Here is a 20,481-nt window from a genome sequence, read left to right on the forward strand (position 1 = left end):
CAGCTCTGTGATAATAACTGTTCCTCCAGATGATTTGGAGTCTCAGTAAATTTGACAATTTGACACAGCTCACACGGGTTTATTTGTGTGCTAACGATAGTCTTTGAGCACCCATCTGTCTAATGACATAGTAGATTTTTAATGAGGTAAACAGCTATTATTTCACAACCTTATCTGTAAACTCTGTATACTTCTTATATATGCATAGATCAGCTGAGCAATGAATAGTTGCCTTACACAGTTTTACTTCCCTGTGTCATAAGGTGTATTTAAATGGGCTTTTATCTTTCTAATAATAAAGTGTGATGCATTCAGAGGTGGTAAATACTTTAAAAGAAATCAGAACATGGCTTCAGGTCAGTTAATTATCAAACAATTGTTAGAGTTATATCATAAAAGCACAAATTGTATTTTGTTTGTTTGTTTGTTTGTTTTTAGTCCCTATTCTTGCCACTCACATATTTGCATTTAGTTTACAAAATAAATTATAGGGCTGAATCAATAACATCCCATTTATCTTGAATGTCTGCAGAGATGGCACAGTCATGTGATAATGAAATTATTATGAATGTTATTTATTTTATCATCATTGTTATCATAATTTTCAAAAATAGAATCATAATATTTCTACAAACACAAACTTGAGTGTCACAAAGTCAGACAGGCAAAGTGTTGGTCAGCTTTTAAAGGGGCTTTTAAGGACACCCTTTTAAAGGGGCATGTCAGTGATTTTACAGTTAAGATTATTTGACAGAGATATGCCTACCACTCAGCTTGTGAATACAGTTAAACAATGTCCTCTGTGGCTCTGGAGGAAGTTTCCCAAAGTTTGAAAAATAACCTTGTTGATGTCACTAGGGTTATTTGGGAATGGGCTTGTATAGGGATTTCAAATTTACAACAGAGAGACTGCATAACAAACTAGGGGTGTGGAGTTTCAAAGACATGAACATTTTCCAGGAGTCAACAAATGATGTACTGATGTACATTGTTGGAAATGTAGGGTCCAGAGTTTTGGGGGCTTGACCTATAATAAGACTAAAAGTCAGGGAATCTCTGCTTCTATTGCATTGATTTCTTAAAAAGAAATTCCCTTGTCAGTCCCACAACTGTATAGATATGGAATACTTAATCGCTGGAGTGTCCCTTTTAGTTGTCCAATATTTATTGCACATGTACAGTTTTAGTGTAAAACCACAAAAAGTTTGCTATTTTCAAACCTATACTGAGAGAACCAATGTGCCTGATCTTTACAGTCACTTCTACAGTATGTGGGAGCATTGGGATTGTGAGGGAAGAAATCAAGAACCTACATTTAATGTATAAACTCTGGTGATGGCAGATGGTGACTATGGCCTGGGGTCGTCCTGACTTAAGAAGCTTAGGGGTCAGGCAGCTCAGGACTTTCTCTGTTGTCTAGACTGTAAAGGGAAAGCTGTTCGCAGTGTTAGCTCAGTCCCCTCCTCAGGGTCTGTGTGGCTCTGACGTAGACCTCAGCGTGTCCCGCCGGGGAGGGGGCAGAAGGGCGGTGCTGTTGCTGCCGCTCACTATATTGCAGGGAACCTCGGAACGGTTTGCCCTCTCTTTCCCCTGAGTTTCGTCGAGTGTTTCACCGTAAAGTGACTTCGGCCGCAGAGACATGGCTGGATACTTGAAAGTCCTCAGCTCTCTTTCGAGGTCTGCTGGTGCTGCCTTTTCCAGAAACCCCGCGGTGCTTGCGCCGGCTGCAAACTGCCAGACTTTGCAACAAAGAAACTGTGAGTGAAGATAGAGATAACAGGGGTCATCTTCAGCATCATGATGTTGACGGTTAACTGCTACCTATGTGTTAAGATGGCGCTTTTTAGTATGTCTCTAGTTAAATTAGGCAAACTAGTGTAATATCGGCTTAGTAATAGAGTGACAAAATCAACCGTCCGTTAGAAACCAGTGGCGCCGAGCTAACGCAGCCATGCTAGCCAACCTGTGTGCGATGCTAGCCAACTGTGATGCTGTTAATGGCTTTAATTGGTTTTTTGAGCTCAGGGGCAACGGTGCTCTGGTAATGTTTGTTGTGTGGTTGGTTAAGTGCGGGTTGTTAAAACAATGAGGCGCCCGTAAACGTCGAGAGAGATAGGGGTCGAGACAGCAAAACGACCAGCCGGGGACAGCGGTCTTTGTCTTCCCGAACCAAACTTTGAGGAACAGTCTGTGGCAAAGTGAAGATATGTGTTGATAAAAATGAATGAACCATTGACTGAATAAAACCCGCTGACAAAATAAGTGTGATAGGGAAAGTTTTCACTCCGCTGTGCCGCGATAAGAAACAAATAAGTCAATGAGACTTTCGCTTTTGCAAGAAGCAGCAGCAGATGAATCAAATGAATCTTCCCGTTTTTTTTAGCTGTTTGTGCGGAAATGTCATCGCCCGTCACTGAGGCAGAATATACTTTTAACCGTCGTTAAAAAACAAGTCAAAACGGGTGTCTAAGTCGAAAATGATGAGTTGCTCCTCAGCCTCCAGGTTATTAGTGCAACTTTTGACTTGGAAAAACTTTTGCCAAGGTCAGCCACAGCATACGAGACTCCACTATAGAGAGCAATGGCTGCCAGTGCTCGATCTGTCCTACATAATATTTTCCATCTGGGTTACATCCAGACTATTGCTAGGAGCCGCATATTTTACCACATCTGACCCTAGCATTTAACTGTAAAACACTGTGTGGCTTGTTACTTTTATGTATTGTAAAGGTCTACAAATTTCACTTTTTCTTTTCAAACTATTGCTAGGAGACCAACCTAAATCTGTTGCTTTTTTTGTCTTTCATTTGGAGCAGGGATCCAGATTTATCACGTGGGCTGTGCAGACATTTCTAGAAGAATTCATACAGCATGAATTTGCAACTTTAAGCTCTGGTATTGCAGATACAAGTCTCTATGCAAAGCATACTAGCACTACCAGTTTGTGTTGATAAAGCAGTGGGTCAGTTGAAGGGCGCTTAGGCTCATGGTGTGATTGAACCAATATGTCATTTGAGCTTTGAAGTGTACCTAGCTGTCTGTGGGGAATGATAGTTGCACAGGAATGTCTCAGGTAGATAAAACAACTCATGCTCTTTAAGTGAAGTGCACTGCTCTAAAACACAGTGAAAAACAATCCTGTAGATACTTGCAATAGGTGTGAAATATGTGAAAACATCCATTCAAGTGTTTCATTCAAAATCATCTAGGATGGAAATCCTATTCCAGTCTAAATAAGATGTTTTTCCAGACCAGGAATAGAGGATTGACCCGGTTGATTGCTTCCTTTTTATTGCAGTCACAAGTTGCATTGTCTTTGCCAGAAGTCCTTTGCTGCAATTACATGCCCTTTTAAATTTCACACTGCTTGTAAAATTGGCCAACATGCTGTTTCTTGGCTGTGGATTTTACAGAGATGAAAGGTGCAATGTTGCTGTCAGTCCCCAACTTTAATCAACAAACTTCAAAGCCTTGCATTTTCTTTTGTCTGTCTTCAGTTGAATAGTTAATTAACTACCCTTCTTACAAATGTCTTCATTCTTGCCTGCCACTTGATTTTAGTCATTTTGTATAACTTGTGAATGACTTTCCTTGGTGTAGGATTAAAACTGAAAGGGTTTAAGGCCTGTCTGAGTTGAAAGTTAACCACAGAGGACACATAACCAGAGGTTATTCAGGTCATATTGTCAAGGCACACATTGTTTTAGATTGCCTTTGACTACTTGCCACTAATGTATGGTGCACAGGTAATATTGACTCACAGTAAAAACCTCAGAATCCATCACAGTTCCATTTAAAACTAGTTGTAAGTACCCTGTGCTACAGACAGGGTATTTAAAACTGCTAAATACTGAAAGTTGGCAATAAATTTCAGGTTAATTCTTATACAGCCAATTGAGTTATGGCAAGGGTTTCAGAGTTTTTATACTCAAATTAGGGTATAAAAAGTGTTTGCTATGACTACTGAACCATGGCATCATATTGCCACCAGTATAAAAACATTTTGAATGTCAAAATCAAGTCTATAGACTAAAACTATTTGCTTACTTGTCTGTTTTTCCATTTGCTGTTTTTCCATTTGCAGTATATTGTTTGAACGTTCCTGTCAAAAGACCACTGCTAAGCTTTGGATTGTAGTATGATCTCCTGTGCAATGCTTTAGATGTACCAAATTATACCTGGTTGGTTGCTTATTTCTACTACTGTCTAGCTTCGTCTCAAGCTCCAGTGCAACAAGGAAAAAAATCTTGCAAACTTATCCCCAATGCATGTGCAAATGATGTGGCAGGCAGGCCCACATGACTTTTGTTTCAGCTTGCCCTTCAGCGTCCAGTATTTGTTGATACGCTCCAAAGTTACATAACCTACTCAGCTCCCTCCTGCGCTCCCCATCCCCCCTGCACTGTGATAGTAGAGTCCTGTTTTAGCAGATTTAGGTTAGAGGAATAAGAAATTATTACTCGCCCATGATGCACTGAGGCAAAGACTCAGCTGTTCCCGTAGTAGATAAAGACGGACAAAATGTTGTTACTGAATCTACAGAAATCCAGTTCACAACCTCTGCTCATGAGATGTTTTTTTCCGGATAATAACAATTAATATTTCTACTGCCAAGCGTTGTCATAAACACCATAAACTGTATGAGCTGTACTAGTTTTGAAAAAGTTGATTTCTAGTCACAGTTTGACTGCTTTCAATCCTCAGTACCTCTTGATGAGGAATAGGGCAGCAGCTGGGGATTTTTTTAATTTATTTTTTATTGATTAATCTGTCAACTACTTTCTCAGTTACTCAGTTGGTTTATGAAATGGAGAGAAATGCCCCTGATATTTCTAAAGCCCAAGGTTCTTCAAATTGTTGGTCCAACCAACAATATAAAAGGCAAAAATATTTACTTTTTGATTTCACAAAGGAAAACATCTTATTACAACAGAAGAGATGTAATTATGAGTTACGAAATTATGAAAACAGTGTATGTTCATTTTCTTATTAGTTCTTCACTTATCATTTCACCTCTGATGACAGAATCTCTATACAATTAATGTAAAATTAGGGACACTGGTCTCTGGTTTCCATTCCCAGTGGAGTAAATTCAGTCATCTCAGAGGAACAGAGTAAAATAAAAATCCTGATAAAATGATTGTCATAGTTTCCTCTGTCATTTGGCACAGTAGATCATGTGACAAAGTTTCTTAACAAGGCTCAGATGGTGACTTTTGAGCCAATTAAGGAACATGTAATGTTCACTCTGACCAATAACACTGAGATGTTAATTTTGCTTTTATTTCTTTGCCTGCTTTATGCGTAACATAATTGTAACATAAAGGTCACAATTTACTCCTTGCTATGAGGTTATTTTCAGTGCCTCATGGTCACAGTGTATCTGTGGTCTGCAGGGCTCATGTGTCGTGTTTGGAACATGGGAATAGAGTGCAAGCTGTTTTGACAGGTGCTGCCAAGGCTTCTTAATCCCAACTAGGTCAAAAGTCTTCACAAACCCACGTGGATTTTTGATTTTTATTAAATTTAAAAGTCTTATCTGTAAGGAAAACTCGACACCTTATTTTTACTTGCAATATTGTGGGAAGGCTTTGGTAGCAGTGGGGGAGCATTAACTTGGCAGGGAAATGTGAGAGTCACTTGATCCGCAGCACCTCCCCCTGTACTTTTCTATTCACCAAAATGATCCTGCTGGCAGGACACTCGCACTCGGAGCAGAATGAGAGCAGATATGATTAGCGATACTAATTTACGTTGATGCAATAGGAAACCAAAGAAGTTAAGTGATCACTCTGAAAAGTCATTGTTGGCTTGAAGTAAAAAAGCACACTTATTGTTATTAAAGTTAAAATTAGATGTGTTTTACGACACTAACTTAGGGATTGTTTTTTTAAAACATGTAGTAATGTATGAATTTTGAATTTAGGTGTTTTGTTTGTTTTTTTGTTTGTTTTTTTCTGTAACTGGTATTTATGGCCTTTGGAGTAAAACCATGGATTGAATATAAAGAGTAAAATCACTAATCATCTAAGCAAAGATGTAACTTATAGACCTTGAATTGGTATTTTCGGATTTGCCGGGTGTAATTTATAATTACGGTTGCAACAGATTAAAGGTATCCTGTGGAGTTTTTGGCAACTAATCCCACCATAAAGCAGTGTTATAGTTAGCAGGTCCTTTTTTTTATTTTTTTATTTTTTTTATTTTTTATTTTTTGTATCACATGCATGCACTCAAGCGTTTGATAGTGCCATTATTTCCTGAACCCAGAATCAGACAGCAGAAAAAAATTTACTTTCAAAAATTGGCTTTGCAAATGTTTTATGAGGAAGACATAAAAAATGCATTTTGGTTAGAAACTCAGATAAGTCAGTTTAAAGAAAGCAAGCGCCATACATCGGGTAATGTTCTAAACATCTGCCACTGTCAGGCACTTATCAAAAACTTTAACAGATATTTTTTAGGAAGTCAGGCGATTATTATATTGAGTTTTCAATTGGAGTTTGGTTAGGTTTAGGCAACACATCTACTTAGTTAGGTTAAGGAAAAGATCGGGACTTGGGTTAAAATAGACCTTTTAATAACATTAGAAAGCCTTTCTACCAGAACCTCTCCGTGTGACTCATTCAGGTGAACCAGGAGAGGCTAAAACCCAGGTGTAAATAGCCACATTGGCTAGTTATCCTGGGTGCAAATAGCATTGTTGGCTATGGAGACCTGGGTGCACGTAGCATCTGTGTCAAGAAAATAATGGGCAGATTAATCGATAATAGGATTAATTGTTTGTTGCAGGTTATTTCTGAGGCACAGATCTTATCAGGCCATGGGAAACAGGAAACAGAAAATACTGCCTGTCCTCTGCAGATAGCATGAAAACAGGATCTCTTTTTTTTCCAATCAATGTAGTTTCCTGTGTTTATGATTGTTGCTCAGCAGTCTTTAACCCTAGAATAAATGAGCATTTTGTTGTGAATGGAAAGCCGGGTATACTCAAACCCCTCTGTATGTATGATGGACAGATGCCGACAAACGCATCAAAGTGGCCCAGCCAGTGGTGGAGATGGACGGAGACGAGATGACCAGGATCATCTGGGAGTTCATCAAAGAAAAGGTGATAAAGTGGCGTTCAGGGGTGGATGGATAAACACACAAACACTGGTGTGACTCTCAGAGGAAGGAAAGCCCACGCTGGCTGACTCTATTTTTTTTTATCACAGACTAACACGTGGTAGTGAGGGGAGGGTTATGTGGAAGATTATGTATGTATGTATGATGTGGGGGAGGGGCTTTTGTGATGTTTCATTCAGTCACTGGCTGATTGCCTCTGGGAGAGAGCAGATGGTGTGTTGGCTCAGCAAGAAAACGTGGAGAAGCATGAGATAAAATCTTTGAATGTTTTCTGACATTTATGATGACAAGTATTTCCTGTTAATGATCCCAGAATGCATTGCATGACAGGTTTTTATATTTTTTTTAGTCCCAGAAGGAAAAAAATGACTGGAAATGGTCCTCTTAACAGCAAAACGGTGTACTCCTGTAGTTAGATAAAGCTGTAGATGCTAATTCTTTTATATTTGTTTTGTTTGTTTAGCTCATCCTTTCCAATGTTGATGTTGAGCTGAAGTATTATGACCTGGGTCTGCCTTACCGTGACCAGACTGATGACCAAGTCACCATCGACTCTGCCCTGGCTACTAAGAAGTACCATGTGGCGGTTAAATGTGCCACCATCACACCTGATGAAGCCAGAGTGGAAGGTTTATTATCCTATTCTAGTTTGAGTAGTTTAGACTTACACCCCTTGGATTGCTGCCAGAAAGGAATTAATATTCACTGCCAGTCAAAAGTTTTGGAAGACAGTGTAGGGGACTACACAAAGTGTATTTGTCTTACAGTAGATGGTAACATTTTGTGCGTACTCGCAGTAAGTTGAACTGGTTGAACTTCTGTAAAGCTGTAATTGAGAGTCCCATTAGTGTTTTGCATTTCAAGCCCTTAAATACAAAGACTGAGGTAGAGAATAGTTTAACAGCAGAGAAAATACAAGATATTTACATGACAAAATACACTATTAAAAAGGTCTCTGGAAAGTGGGAGAACTCTTGATTAATTGGGGAAAAAAAGCTTAGCATGCTTATGCAGAAAGGAATATCAATGGCATGTTCAGTGAAAAGGGTTTGTTGGTTTCTACACAAGGCTCACTACAACAGACATCAAAACATGAGGAGGTTGCTTCTTTACTACATTTTTACTGAGAGGTTACAATTGCTAAAAAGCCCAGTCTACCACTCCAGTTAACTGATTGATTAATGAACAGATGTTTTAGTCAAATGCCCTTCTTCAGTGTGCAAACTAACCGCAGCTGTTCGGTGAGCATGCTGCATAGTTAAATGTAGATGATGGAAAAACATTTGATTGGCAGTGCAGCTCTAGATGAACTGATGCCTGTGTTGGTTTCTAATCCCCAGCATATTTCTTAAAGTAATTTGTATGTTTTTATATATAGAGTTTAGCCTGAAGAAGATGTGGAAGAGCCCTAATGGAACCATCAGGAACATCCTGGGCGGCACCGTCTTCCGTGAGCCAATCATCTGCAAGAACATTCCCCGGCTTGTACCAGGCTGGACACAGCCCATCACCATCGGCAGACATGCCTTTGGTGATCAGGTGAGTCTCCTCTAAATGCTGAAGAAAATCTAGCAAATCAGCTTATAATGTAATGCTTTTTTTTGTTTGTTTTTTTTTTTTCTCCAATTTTTTTAAGGTTAATTAAACTTGTTGCCTTTTTTCAACAGTACAGAGCAACAGACTTTGTTGTAGACCAGCCTGGCAAATTCAAGATTATCTTCTCACCTGCTGATGGAAGTGCAGGCAAGGAATGGGAGGTCTATGATTTTCCTGCTGGTGGCTGCGGAATGGGCATGTACAACACGGATGAGGTGAGAATACACTTAATGGAAGGTTGGAGATGCTCTAAATGGTTGTTGTTGTCAACAACTCCCATAAAATAAAAACAAACTGCAACACCGTGTTAGTCCCTCTCTGAATACTTTTTGATTACCCCGCTGTGACTGTGGCTCCCATCCCCAGGTCCATTTTTTTCCTACTGCAGATGTAAATCTTGTTAAACGGGTCAGGAATAAATAGTTTCATTTTTAAAAACGGGTTTAGAAAATGGGCAAAACAGGACTAAATAGTGTATCTATTGGCGCCATTTGCTGCCATTGAATTTGTGCACTAGTAACTATTATGGCAATGTACTGTATGTGCGATCAACTCCAAATAAACTGCAGTGCCCATTTTCATACTAACAGAGGAACATGTTGTGTCTTAAAAACCACTCTCTGCATAAAAGAAAACAAAAAGTCCCACATACTTGAGTAAGATGCTGGTCAGATTTGAAATGTCTCCCTGCAAATGAAGTGCCGTTGGTAAAGGCTACAAACGGTGTGTGGGACCTTTTCTTCATTTTTAAAGCAACAAGCTTTAAAAATATTCATAAAAACCTCTTTAATTCATACGTTTATTTGGATTGTTGGTACTTAGGCTGTAATCCCTCATTACTATGACACTGCAATACCTAAGCTTCATTTTTTTTTTTTTCACTTTTTCATGCTTGAAGATAACCTGATAGTACTATTAAATTCTGCCTAAGGCTTTTTGTAAAATTAACACAACAGTTGCTGCAGTAGACTAACCACTTTTCAACCTGCTTCGCTACTGTTTTGGTTGCTTTCGTCAGAGCGGGTGTGTTTAATTTAACAACATCAGAGGTCATAGTAGGCGACCCTCAATTTGTCAAGAGGACAGTTGTTAACCTCTTTACTACTGATAAAACCTACAGCAGTCATGAACAGTTTGTATTTTTCTTCCAACAGTCTATTACAGGCTTTGCACACAGCTGCTTCCAGTATGCTATTGGCAAGAAGTGGCCCCTGTACATGAGCACAAAGAACACCATTCTTAAAGCCTATGATGGCAGGTTTAAAGACATCTTTCAGGATATCTTTGAAAAGTGAGTGTCCTCTCTCTTGGTTTGATTGGTCCCCTTTTTGGCTTCACAAACTCATGAGTTTATTTAAAACTTTTTTCTTTTTCTTTTTTCATATTTTTGTTGACATATAAACACGGTAGTATTTGTTTTTGTAAATGCATACATTTATTTAAGTATTTTTGAAAATTGAAGAAAAACAGTTGCTTTAGATTGTATTTGCTTTCTACAGGAACTACAAGCCTGAGTTTGACAAATTGAAGATCTGGTATGAGCACAGGCTTATTGATGATATGGTCGCCCAAGTGCTTAAGTCTTCTGGAGCCTTTGTGTGGGCTTGCAAGAACTACGATGGAGATGTTCAGTCTGATATCCTTGCACAGGGTGAGATATTTGGAAAACTCCTCTGCCTCTTCGGAAATTATGTTCCCACAAAATAGTGAAACCTACAAGTGCTTGAAGCACTCGCCAGGTTTTGAGCAGTTGTGGGTTGCACTAAAGCAGGATTTTGTGTTTCCCGTTATAGGTTTTGGCTCTCTGGGACTGATGACATCAGTTCTCGTGTGCCCTGATGGCAAGACTATTGAGGCTGAGGCTGCCCATGGCACTGTGACCAGGCACTACCGTGAGCACCAGAAGGTTAGTAACCATCACAGTTCTGTCAGTCCTCTATTGGAAAGCATCTCAGCTGGGTAACAAAACAGAAAATGTGAGAGGCCAAATTATGGCGTAGCAAACAGACCGTGCAATCTGTGGAGTTATACTGCCATCATGTGGTGAAAATCGAGAGTAAGAAGTATCCATAGATGCCCAATACTAGCATTACAATTGATGCTCTGCATTCAGAATTATTTATAAGAATACCTGTCGTGTAGTTAAAAAGCTAACATTGTCCTCAACTTTACTTTCAGGGAAGGCCGACCAGCACCAACCCCATTGCCAGCATTTTTGCCTGGACCAGAGGCCTGGAGCATCGTGGCAAACTCGATGGCAATCCCGACCTTATAAAGTAAGAGAAGTATAATATTATAGCAAACATACTGACCCTTGGATGAGACATGGCTTTTCTTAATGTCTTTGTTTGTCTGCAGGTTTTCCCAGACACTGGAGAGAGTTTGCGTTGAGACTGTCGAGAGCGGTACAATGACCAAGGACCTCGCAGGCTGCATCCATGGCCTTTCCAAGTAAGTTTATTTCCCAGTTAATGCTTTAGTTTTACTACTTAAAAAGATCATGGTGATGATGATGGTTCACTCAATGGTCATTTCATGAGACACACCTAGTTTTTGCTACTATTCATTAGTTTTGTTTACAGATCATCCTCATTGATTCAGCTACGTGCTGAAAATATCCAATAGGGATCTTCATCCACTCATTGTCATGCAGCACGTCCGTGAAAGCACACCCTTAACAAGTTCAGTTTGGATGGAGTCATCATTGCATCAAATAACAAACTTAAATGTCTTTGGTGTACTGCATGGTTACACAACCGACCATGTTTTACCTGGGAGGCGTCTGAGGGTGTAAGGAAGGGTCTGGCCCCAGAGAACTCTAAAAATAAAGAGTGGAAAACTCTTGGTACCTATGTAACATCACACCTAAAAAATGTAGAATAAAAAGCATGAGGGAAACTATTGTGGAGATAGGGTTTCTGTTTGCACTGGACATAAATAGTCGGTAGAAAATTAGGATATTATTAGGAACATTGAAGGTCCAATATTTCATTTAATCCTTGATGGGGAATATGATTAAACTGGAGCTAAAAGCTTTTTTAAAAAGCAAAAATACCAAACATAACCATCGTTTCAGCCTCTTACTTGGGGATGTGCTTCTAACTGTATGTTGAACATCTTTGTGTTTTGGACTGTTGGTGAGACAAAACAAGAAAATTTGGCGATGTGACATTGGCCTCTGAAAAATTGTTAATGTAAGAGCATTTTTTATTTATTTTTTTTACTGTAGTCTGACATTTTATAAACCAATTAATTTAAGATAACTTGTAGATTTATCAGTAATGCAAATATTCATTAGTTGCAGGTCTAATTTGAATTATGTATCGTTTAGTCCATGAGGCATCTTTATGTTTTGGGACATTAAGCCTATAATTGCACTTAAAATAAATAATGATTGGTGCTTTTACAGGCAGATTTCCTTCTTTTAACTTTAGATGAAAATATTCCCTTTGATTAGACCACCACCATCAGCGTGAAACACTTACATAAGACGGAGTGTTTCTTACCCTGATTCTAATCTGCCAGCATGTAATACAGGTTGGAAACTTGAAACCGTGCCCCAAACATGCCCTCATCTTTGAGCATGTTTGAGAAGTTTCATGCCCCTGCCAGAGAAGTATTGTTTTTGTTACTGTTAATTTGTTTGTTAGCTGAATATCTGAAAAACACCGCTGATATCAATGAAGTTTGGAATGTGAGGCCATGGTCCAAGAAAAAATTGATTGGTGTTTTTGTTGCAGTTCAAAATGTGGATCCAGGAGATTTTAAAGGATTCTTAATATCATGAAATATTAAAAGTGCATTTTTGCTGATTTCAAATGAACATTTTCACATGAATGAAGAAGAACAAACTGCACATGTATTGCATGATTGTCCATCTAGATCCAGGTACAGATGAAAGATTTTTTGAAAACATTTTATTAAACCCTTACTTAAGGGTTGGGCAGCCCTGGTGAAGGTACTGTATGTGCTGTCTTGTTCACCAACTTGTTCCTGCACATGACTGATATCTTTTCTAGATTATTTATTAGTTGCTGCCCTGTCTCTATCTTTTTACTTTCAAGAATTTTTCATCCATTAGACATTGCAGCTTACACATCTGCCAATGATTGGATGTTATTTTTGTTGATGAAGGTGTTATTCTCTGGACACTAGAGACACGTAAATACTGGAGGACAGCTATGTTTAAAAATAATACAATTGTAGTAGCGAGTCATACTGTGTTTAATAAAGTTGCTAATATTTGAGTAATGATAATGCTAATATTTGAGTAATGATAATGCTTTTATTAACCAGCAACATTAAACAATGCTAAACCCTAATAAAATATATATATATATATATATATATATATTTTATATTTTTTTTTTTTTTTTATATTATTATTATTATTATAATAATTGTATTGCTAATTGTATTGCTGTTGTGTTATATTGTCTTGTTTCCCAAAGCGTAGCATTGAAATTTCTGATCTGCTCTGTCTTGTCTTCTCAGTGTCAAGCTGAACGAGCACTACGTCAATACTACAGACTTCCTCGATGCCATCAAGACAAATCTGGATAAAGCCCTCGGCAAGTGAAGGACTTGAAAGAATATAGTTGGCCTGGAGATGGCAATGTCACTCTTCTGTTTTTTGTACCTCATTTTTAACTTAAAGGTCAATAAATCCACTTGCATTTTGTCTGAAGGAAAAAAAGTACTGTCTATGGGATTATTTAGTGTTCTATTAGGTTATTAAACAGTTGAGAGATGTCCTTCCACCTGATGCCTCCCTCACAATCTGTCCTCTTATTTACAAGGTTTTATTTTTGTAATGTGAAATACTGTATTCAGTACTGTGTAATGCCTTGGGCAGGACTGAAGCCTGTGTCAAACATATTTGCCAATAAACCCCTTGTTTGATTCACTTATTACTACTTATTACTAGTATTTTTCTCTTTGAACAACAGTGAAAGCACAACCATTTTTTTTAAAGGTAAATAAATTTATTATTTTACAGTATTGTCTGGTACACAACATTGTACATAACATTTCTATCCACATTATCTCCACACTAATGTCTAATACAGAAAGCCATTGAAGCTGAACATCTTCCCCTTTGTATCATCACTGAAACAGTGATGAGTGAACACAGAAGCTGAGAAACGCACAAAAATGAGCATTTTTATTATAAATGCGCTATATCAACATTGCAAATGGATACCTTGTTTGCAGGTTACAAGTTTGAAAAGCTAAGCACTGGGAAACTGAATATATTGAGCATTTCCCAAATCATTTTCCATGAGGTCCATGGCCCTGTCACATGTTGGGAGGTTGTCGTTCATCACTTGAGACCAGTGTACAGCATGATGGATGGCACGCTCTCGCAGACACACTGGGGCACTTAATATTTCTGTCCGAGTTTTTAGGGACAATTCTTGTTGAGATTCATCCATTTAAAAAAACAAAAAAACAAAAACAAAAAAAAAACAACTGCAATGTGAATGCAGGGTTTGCATTGCTTTTGAAAAATACTGCAGTCTTGTGAAGACCTGTTTAGGGGAAAATGGTGAGGTTTGTTGAAAGAGAAGCTGTACCACAGTCCGTTCTCTGTGGTAATCTTTTGAAGAGATCTACAGATGGGTGGGAGGGGAACCTGAATGCAATTTCATGAGGTCTTTGACTGGACCCCAAGAAATCCAATGTACCATCTCTACACAACATCAAGGAAAAGAGACTGACATTGCCCATAGCTGCAAGATTTGATCCAATTCTTTGGTAAAGGGGTCCTATCCATCAAAAAGGGTATTTTGAATTTCTTTTCATTAGTATCTTAAAACATTCCACAGAAACAATTACATTCATAGACTAGAGATCAATACAGGGTGATGCTTGTTAATGCAGAAACCTAAAAAGTAGACACAGTGGTCCTCAGTGCAACGCACTGATTACAGTACCAGCCAACATACAAGAGGACTGATACATTCTGTACAATAATATACAATAAAACACAGATTGCAAATCCAATGGAATTTCAATCATTTCTCAGACCTCAAATTTAATTTCACAGTATAAATCAAAGTGAATTGTTAACCTTTGCAACTTGAAAAGCTTTGGCAAGTGAAAAGAGGAGTAACACTTGTTCCCTTCTTTAACCCTTCACCTTAGTTTACCCCAGCAGTCTGAGAGGGACTGCAATTGTCTGAATGAGTAAGTGCAGTATAACATCACCATATGTTTTTATGCTTGTAGCTAAAAATGTGCTTTTCCAAATTAGGCTCAGATGATGTTCCTGTTTTTTTAGCAACTGACAACATATACGTATTTATATAGATTTATTTAATTTTTTTTTACCTAAATGCTCCTATTTTTTCTTTATTTTCTCAAATATAATATATGTATTCAGTAGATTTGCAGTGTTTTAGAGGTGAAAAATATGTAATCAGGTAAAAAGTATACATTTCCAAATTTTGTAGCATTACGAGTGATTCCAGTGCATATGAATGTGCAGTTTGCTGGGATTCTTCATGTCCTTGAAGAACAACCCAAACACTATGCCTTTAACAACAACATCAACAAAAAACAAAACAAAAAAAGAATCCTGTTTTCATTAGTTCACACTTGTATTCAATTTGGGGTCATTTTAATAATTCATGCAGTACTGAAGCGCCCTGTGCCCTTCCCATAGGTGCTGTAATACTCCATTTGAGATAGTTTAGCAATGTCCGGTGTGTTGTTGTTGTTAGCCCGGTTTTCTCGCTCACTGAATTCAAAGCTCTCCTCCTCATAGTCCTCTTGGCCTTCTGTGTCTTGGGGGGGTTCTGAAGAAAGAAACAAAGACGCAAACATGAACCCACTCTGTCCTTAATAACACACTTACAGAGCCCCTCCTAAAGACACACAGCCTCACTGAGGACAGCCAGTAGATTGCCCCTCCTCCCCTGCCTCAGTATCAGTCTCCGCTGATAGAGACAGGCATGTCTAATCCAGGCACTTCTATATTTACTAAACACACAGGGAGGGAGTGACAGAGAAACATCAAAACACTTGGCCACTAGATTACAGTACATGCTGAGTCAAAGTGCATTAGGGACAGACTGAGTGACAATAATGCAACATGAAACCCACTGAGAAGTCCCAATAGGAAATTTGCCACACATAAGTCATCAACAAATTCAAATTTCATCATCAAGTAGCTGCATCTATTTCAAAGTAGAGAGTGTAATTAAGGACAGCTGATGAAGCTACTCACCTTGTCCATCTATTGAGGCATCCATGATGCCATGTTTGACCTTCATGTGTCGGCTAAGGTTGCCCTTCAGGTTGAACTTGCTGGTGCAGTAAGGGCACTTGAAGGGCTTGCTGCCGGCATGGAGATGCATGTGGCCGAGGAGGTTGTACATTCTGTTGAACGACTTTCCGCACACCTGACATACAAGAGCACAACAGTTAGTAACCCCATGGGACCAAGTTTGACTTGATGTAAAAGTCCATTTGCTTCACTCACCTTGCATTTGAAAGGCTTGACCGGCAGGTGGACAATCATGTGTGTTTTAAGAGTCTGCTTCTGGACAAAGGTCTTGAAGCAGACGTGGCATTGGAAGGGCCTCACACTGGCGTGGATCAACATGTGTCTCTTCAGGTTGGCAGACAGGGTGAACTCTCTGGCACAGACGTCACACTTGAATTCTTTCATACCCTGGGGGAAACAAAATAAATTGTTTGGGTCTTCTAATTAATTTGGCAAAGTATATGGTTTAGAGGAAAATATATAATGAATCATAGGGAGGAAACACAAGTTGCTTCCGTGTGTCGCGTGTGTTTTCAGCATTTGCATTCTGGCTTTTGATCCAACTCATGTAGATTACATTAGCCCCCCCAAGTGTTGAAAGATGGAGTGGAAAAAGTCTAACAAAGGAAAGAATAAACTTTCATTTTTTTGTGTTTCTTTTAGTTTAATATTAAACAAAAGCAAATGCCATGAAAAGGAATGTTTTTTCCTATAGAATAAAACAGACATTGTATTGAAATGGAGAGAAAGACCAGAGTGAACCATGAGACAAAGGGAAGTAGCTCTCTGAATGTCACACAACACAAAACACATGCAAGTGGGGGGTTGAGCCACACAAAACAACTCAAGGCCTTTGATGACTATGTTTACAAAGCAACTGGTTTTGGAAAAAAAGACTGATGCAAGTGTGCAGTATGTCCATTTTTTTCTATGAGGATTCATACAGATGACTGAGTGAAAGAAGCTAAAATATTTCCCACATTTCCTAAATTCCTTATATGCTTAGAATTTGTTTTTCTGTTTTAAAGAAAGGTTTAGTGATGTTGTATGGTTGCATGAAGCCTGTCCACTTTTGGTTTGGCTTTGATCATATAAATTGGTAGACAAAGGCACATCACTGGGTTTCAGTACCTTAAGTGTGAGGGCGTGCGCTGCCAGTACCTTGTGAGTGAGAGCGTGTTGTCGGAGGTGGTGGATCTGGACAAACTCCATGCCACACTCGGGGCAAACGTAGGGCCGCACGTTCTGGTGCTTCATCAAGTGGTTCTGCAGCTGGCTGCGGTAAGCGAAGGACTTGTGGCACTCTGTGCATTGGTATGTGGTAGGGCCCTGATGACTGGTCAGGTGGCGCTTCAGGTGCGCGTAGGTCGGGAACTCCAGACCACACTGGGTGCAGACGTGGCACTGACCATTCTCGTGTTTGTTCTCGTGGGTCCTCAACTCACTGGGGTAAGCGAAGCCACGGCCGCAGAAGCGACAGCTGTAGGGCTTGACGTCAGAATGCTGTAGCATGTGCCTCTTCAGGTGGCTGGTCTGCGTGAAGGCCTTCTCACAAACAGTGCACTTGTGAGGTCGGGTTCCCTGGTGGGTGAGCAGGTGAGTCTGGAGGTGGCTCGGCTGCTTGAAGAGTTTTCCACAGTGTAGACATTCATGGGGCTTAATTCCGTTATGGCCCAGGATATGAGTGACAAGGTTGTATTTGGATGTGTAGGACTTCTCACACATGCGGCACTTCCAGCGTTTCAGACCCTCTCCCACATCAACGCAGTAAGATTCATCGATCTGTACGTTGATGTCCAGCCGGTCAATCTGCATTCGCCTGGCAAGACCCTCTGGGTCTGACCACAGCATGGCCTGGCCATTCTCCTCATACTCCCCTGGCAGGGGCATGTCAGCCGACTCATAGGCCACCTCATTGGACTCGTAATAGCGGCTCTCCAGAGGACTGCCAGCGTCTCCGCCAGTCTTAAGGTTTAGTGCTTCTTCCTCTTCTTCCTCCGCCACCACCAGCTCCTCTTCCTTCCTCTCTCTGTCTCTACGAGAGCTTTCTTCTTGTTCCTGTTCTGGTTGTCCGTCTGTCTGTGGCCTGGGTGTATCTCTCACACATGACACACAGTTTCCGCAGGCCTGCTCTTCTTTCAGAGACTCTTGTTGGGTGAGTGGATCCTCCGACTTGCCAGGAGTACGCCTGCTGTTCATGTGAATGCAGGAAGGAGGGGTATCAGTGTCAAGTCTTTCACCTTTAACCTGAGCCTGCGGACTTGGAGCTTTGTGTGAGTGACCCTCTAATTCTCCTTCGTTCCTGAGCCTTTTGGTCCTCCCACGGGGCCCGGGCCGTCTTCTTTCACTACAGTGGGGCTGGGGCTCCGGCTCCCCAGCAGGCTCAGCCAGGTAGTCCCCATTGGCCCCTATCAGCTGGTCAGCGTACTCGTACTCCATTGCCTCAGGTGGAGGAGGGGGGCACTCTCTGGGCTCCCCAGTGTAGAAGCCATTAGGAGCAATGGTGGCCCCAAAGATTTCATTCTGGGAGATGAGGCCAAGAACAGCTGCCTGAGCCAGAGATAGCACCACCACAGGCTCCGTCTGCGTGCCCACATCCACTTGGCCTTCAGTCATCTTGGGGTAGGTACGCACCAAGCGGCTACTCTCCTCCTCCTGGAAGAAAACATACAACATAAGTCAGAAAAAGTAGAAGCAATAATATGTCTCTGTGTTTAGTTTTTTTTTTATTATTATTATTCCGTTGTTACAAAACCCGCCTTTCACAATGTTTCCTCATATAACCCCATTTCCCCATTGTAGCCTCATGATATTGGTAACGTTCCTATTAATACAAACAAAAGGTTTTCTGTGGCCGTAATATTGAAATGCTGATGTTATTTAGTTTTGAAGATTCAGTGCCCCAGATTGACACTATAAGCTATACAGTCTTCTTTCCCAAGACTCAAGGAGACTACTAAGATCATTTTTTTCAGGGTAACTCTGTGAAAGCTGCATTTGGACTACGCCTTTTTTCTTTGCTCTGAATCCACAGAACATTAGATTTAGAAGATAAGGCAGATCTGTGTTAGCACCCCACTTCCTTCCTTGACAGGCTTTAGAATAATAAAGAACACAACAAGGGATGCAGGTCCAGCCAGGAAGTTGACTTCCGTGGACTGTCCTCAGCACTTCCTGTGGGGTCCCGGGGCAGCCTGGCTGACCAAAGTCAGCTCATCACTGGAGCTATCTGTCCCATTCATGAGGAGCAAAGTGTCTCAGCTTTACACTCAGAGACTCTCCTCGTAGCCGACTTCATAATGCCTGCCACACTGGGCTTCCTTAACAAGATGATATATGCCAGCAGGCAGTCTCATATCCATAACAGACATTCGATTGAGCTTCGAGCTCATTCTGTATTCCAGACCGATGCATAAGACTTGCTAACATAATTGTATGGTTCGGAAGTGTTTCAGACCCACATGCACATGTTTACCCTGCCGCATGTGAAAGCGGAACAGTGAAACTGTGAGGAAAAAATTGTGGTATGATCAAACTGACTCTCTGTGGTAAAAGAGAAGTGAGTATTTGTAGGCCACTGGTTTCAGGTGAATCTAACTGGTATGAAAATGTATAGAGAACAGCTCTCACTCTTGCTTTCTTTTCAGACTATACACTAGTCTTCACTCTGTGCCATACAAGCAAGAGCTGCCTCCTTTCCTGACAGAATACAAAGAGAAAAGAAAAGAGTAGATGGAGAAAAGGGAAAAAGGAAGAGGAGATAGTGATATTGCAGGAATAAAGGTGTGTGTGTATCTATGTGTGTGCACATGTGTGAGTGTGTGTGTGTGTGTGTGTGTGTGTGTGTGTGTGTGTGTGTGTGTGTGTGTGTGTGTGTATGTTGGGAGAGGGGAGTAGACCTGGATGCCCTGATAACCACGTCATTTATAATTACTGCTTTTAAAGTAGTCAGACAGAGACAGACTGTGTGTTTGTGAGAAAGAAAAGGAAAGAGACTGGGTGTGTATTTGAAAGCGTGTATGTGTGTGTGTGTGTGTGTGTGTGTGTGTGTGTGTGTGTGTGTGTGTGTGTGTGTGTGTGTGTGTGTGTGTGTGTGTGTGTGTGAGAGAGAGAAAAGAGAGGGAGGGAGGTATGGAGAGAAGGAGAAAGAGCTGTGGGCGGGGGAGGAGTGGAGGGAGGGAGACGGAGAGAGAAATGAGATGGAGGGGCTGAAAGATAAAGAAAGAGGGGAGGAGAGGGAGGGGAGGGAAGGGGAACGAGAGATTGAGTGAGCATGTGAGAGGAGGGAAGAGAGAAAGGAAAAGGAGTGGGAGGGGGTGTGCGGGAGGAGGAGGCCAAGGCCAAGACTGAAGATTTGGAAGACGATGAGGAGGAGGAAGAGGAGCCCGAGGCCAAACCTGAAGATCTGGAAGACGATGAGGAGCAGGAGGAGGAGGAGGCCAAAACTATAGACTTAGTAGAAGATGAGGAGGAGGAGGAGGAGGAGG

The 20,481-nt window shown here is 40.5% G+C and overlaps 2 protein-coding genes across 3 annotated transcripts in view; one reads left to right on the forward strand and one right to left on the reverse strand.

Annotated features, from left to right (window-relative positions):
* The first annotated feature begins 1,549 nt into the window (after window positions 1-1,549).
* Window positions 1,550-13,634, forward strand: idh2 (isocitrate dehydrogenase (NADP(+)) 2, mitochondrial). The gene is made up of 11 exons (XM_022754373.1): window positions 1,550-1,757; window positions 7,020-7,111; window positions 7,592-7,757; window positions 8,507-8,667; window positions 8,796-8,939; window positions 9,879-10,015; window positions 10,224-10,375; window positions 10,518-10,630; window positions 10,903-11,000; window positions 11,083-11,175; window positions 13,219-13,634. The coding sequence occupies exons 1-11, from the start codon at window positions 1,640-1,642 to the stop codon at window positions 13,301-13,303; spliced, it is 1,359 nt and encodes a 452-aa protein (XP_022610094.1). The 5' UTR covers window positions 1,550-1,639; the 3' UTR covers window positions 13,304-13,634.
* A 99-nt stretch (window positions 13,635-13,733) lies between these two features.
* znf710 (zinc finger protein 710) overlaps window positions 13,734-20,481 on the reverse strand; it is a 24,334-nt gene continuing 17,586 nt past the window's right edge. The window contains exons 2-5 of one of the 2 annotated variants that reach the window (XM_022754747.1): window positions 17,156-18,649; window positions 16,211-16,402; window positions 15,956-16,130; window positions 13,734-15,524 (exon numbers count right to left, since the gene is read on the reverse strand). In XM_022754747.1, the coding sequence (XP_022610468.1) occupies window positions 15,355-15,524; window positions 15,956-16,130; window positions 16,211-16,402; window positions 17,156-18,649 (2,031 nt within the window). In that variant the 3' untranslated portion in view covers window positions 13,734-15,354. Of the gene's footprint in view, window positions 15,525-15,955; window positions 16,131-16,210; window positions 16,403-17,125; window positions 18,650-20,481 lie in introns of both variants that reach the window. The other variant, XM_022754746.1, reaches the window with a different exon arrangement.

This window comes from Seriola dumerili, unplaced genomic scaffold (genome assembly GCF_002260705.1).
Source record: "Seriola dumerili isolate Sdu_G_001 unplaced genomic scaffold, Sdu_1.0 BDQW01000219.1, whole genome shotgun sequence".
Taxonomy (NCBI): domain Eukaryota; kingdom Metazoa; phylum Chordata; class Actinopteri; order Carangiformes; family Carangidae; genus Seriola; species Seriola dumerili.

Coding starts and splice junctions, on each gene's coding strand:
- idh2 (XM_022754373.1), top strand. CDS start 1,640: ATGGCTGGATACTTGAAAGTCCTCAGCTCTCTTTCGAGGTCTGCTGGT. Junction 1,758..7,019: donor GACTTTGCAACAAAGAAACT/GTGAGTGAAGAT, acceptor TATGATGGACAG/ATGCCGACAAACGCATCAAA. Junction 8,940..9,878: donor GCATGTACAACACGGATGAG/GTGAGAATACAC, acceptor TTCTTCCAACAG/TCTATTACAGGCTTTGCACA.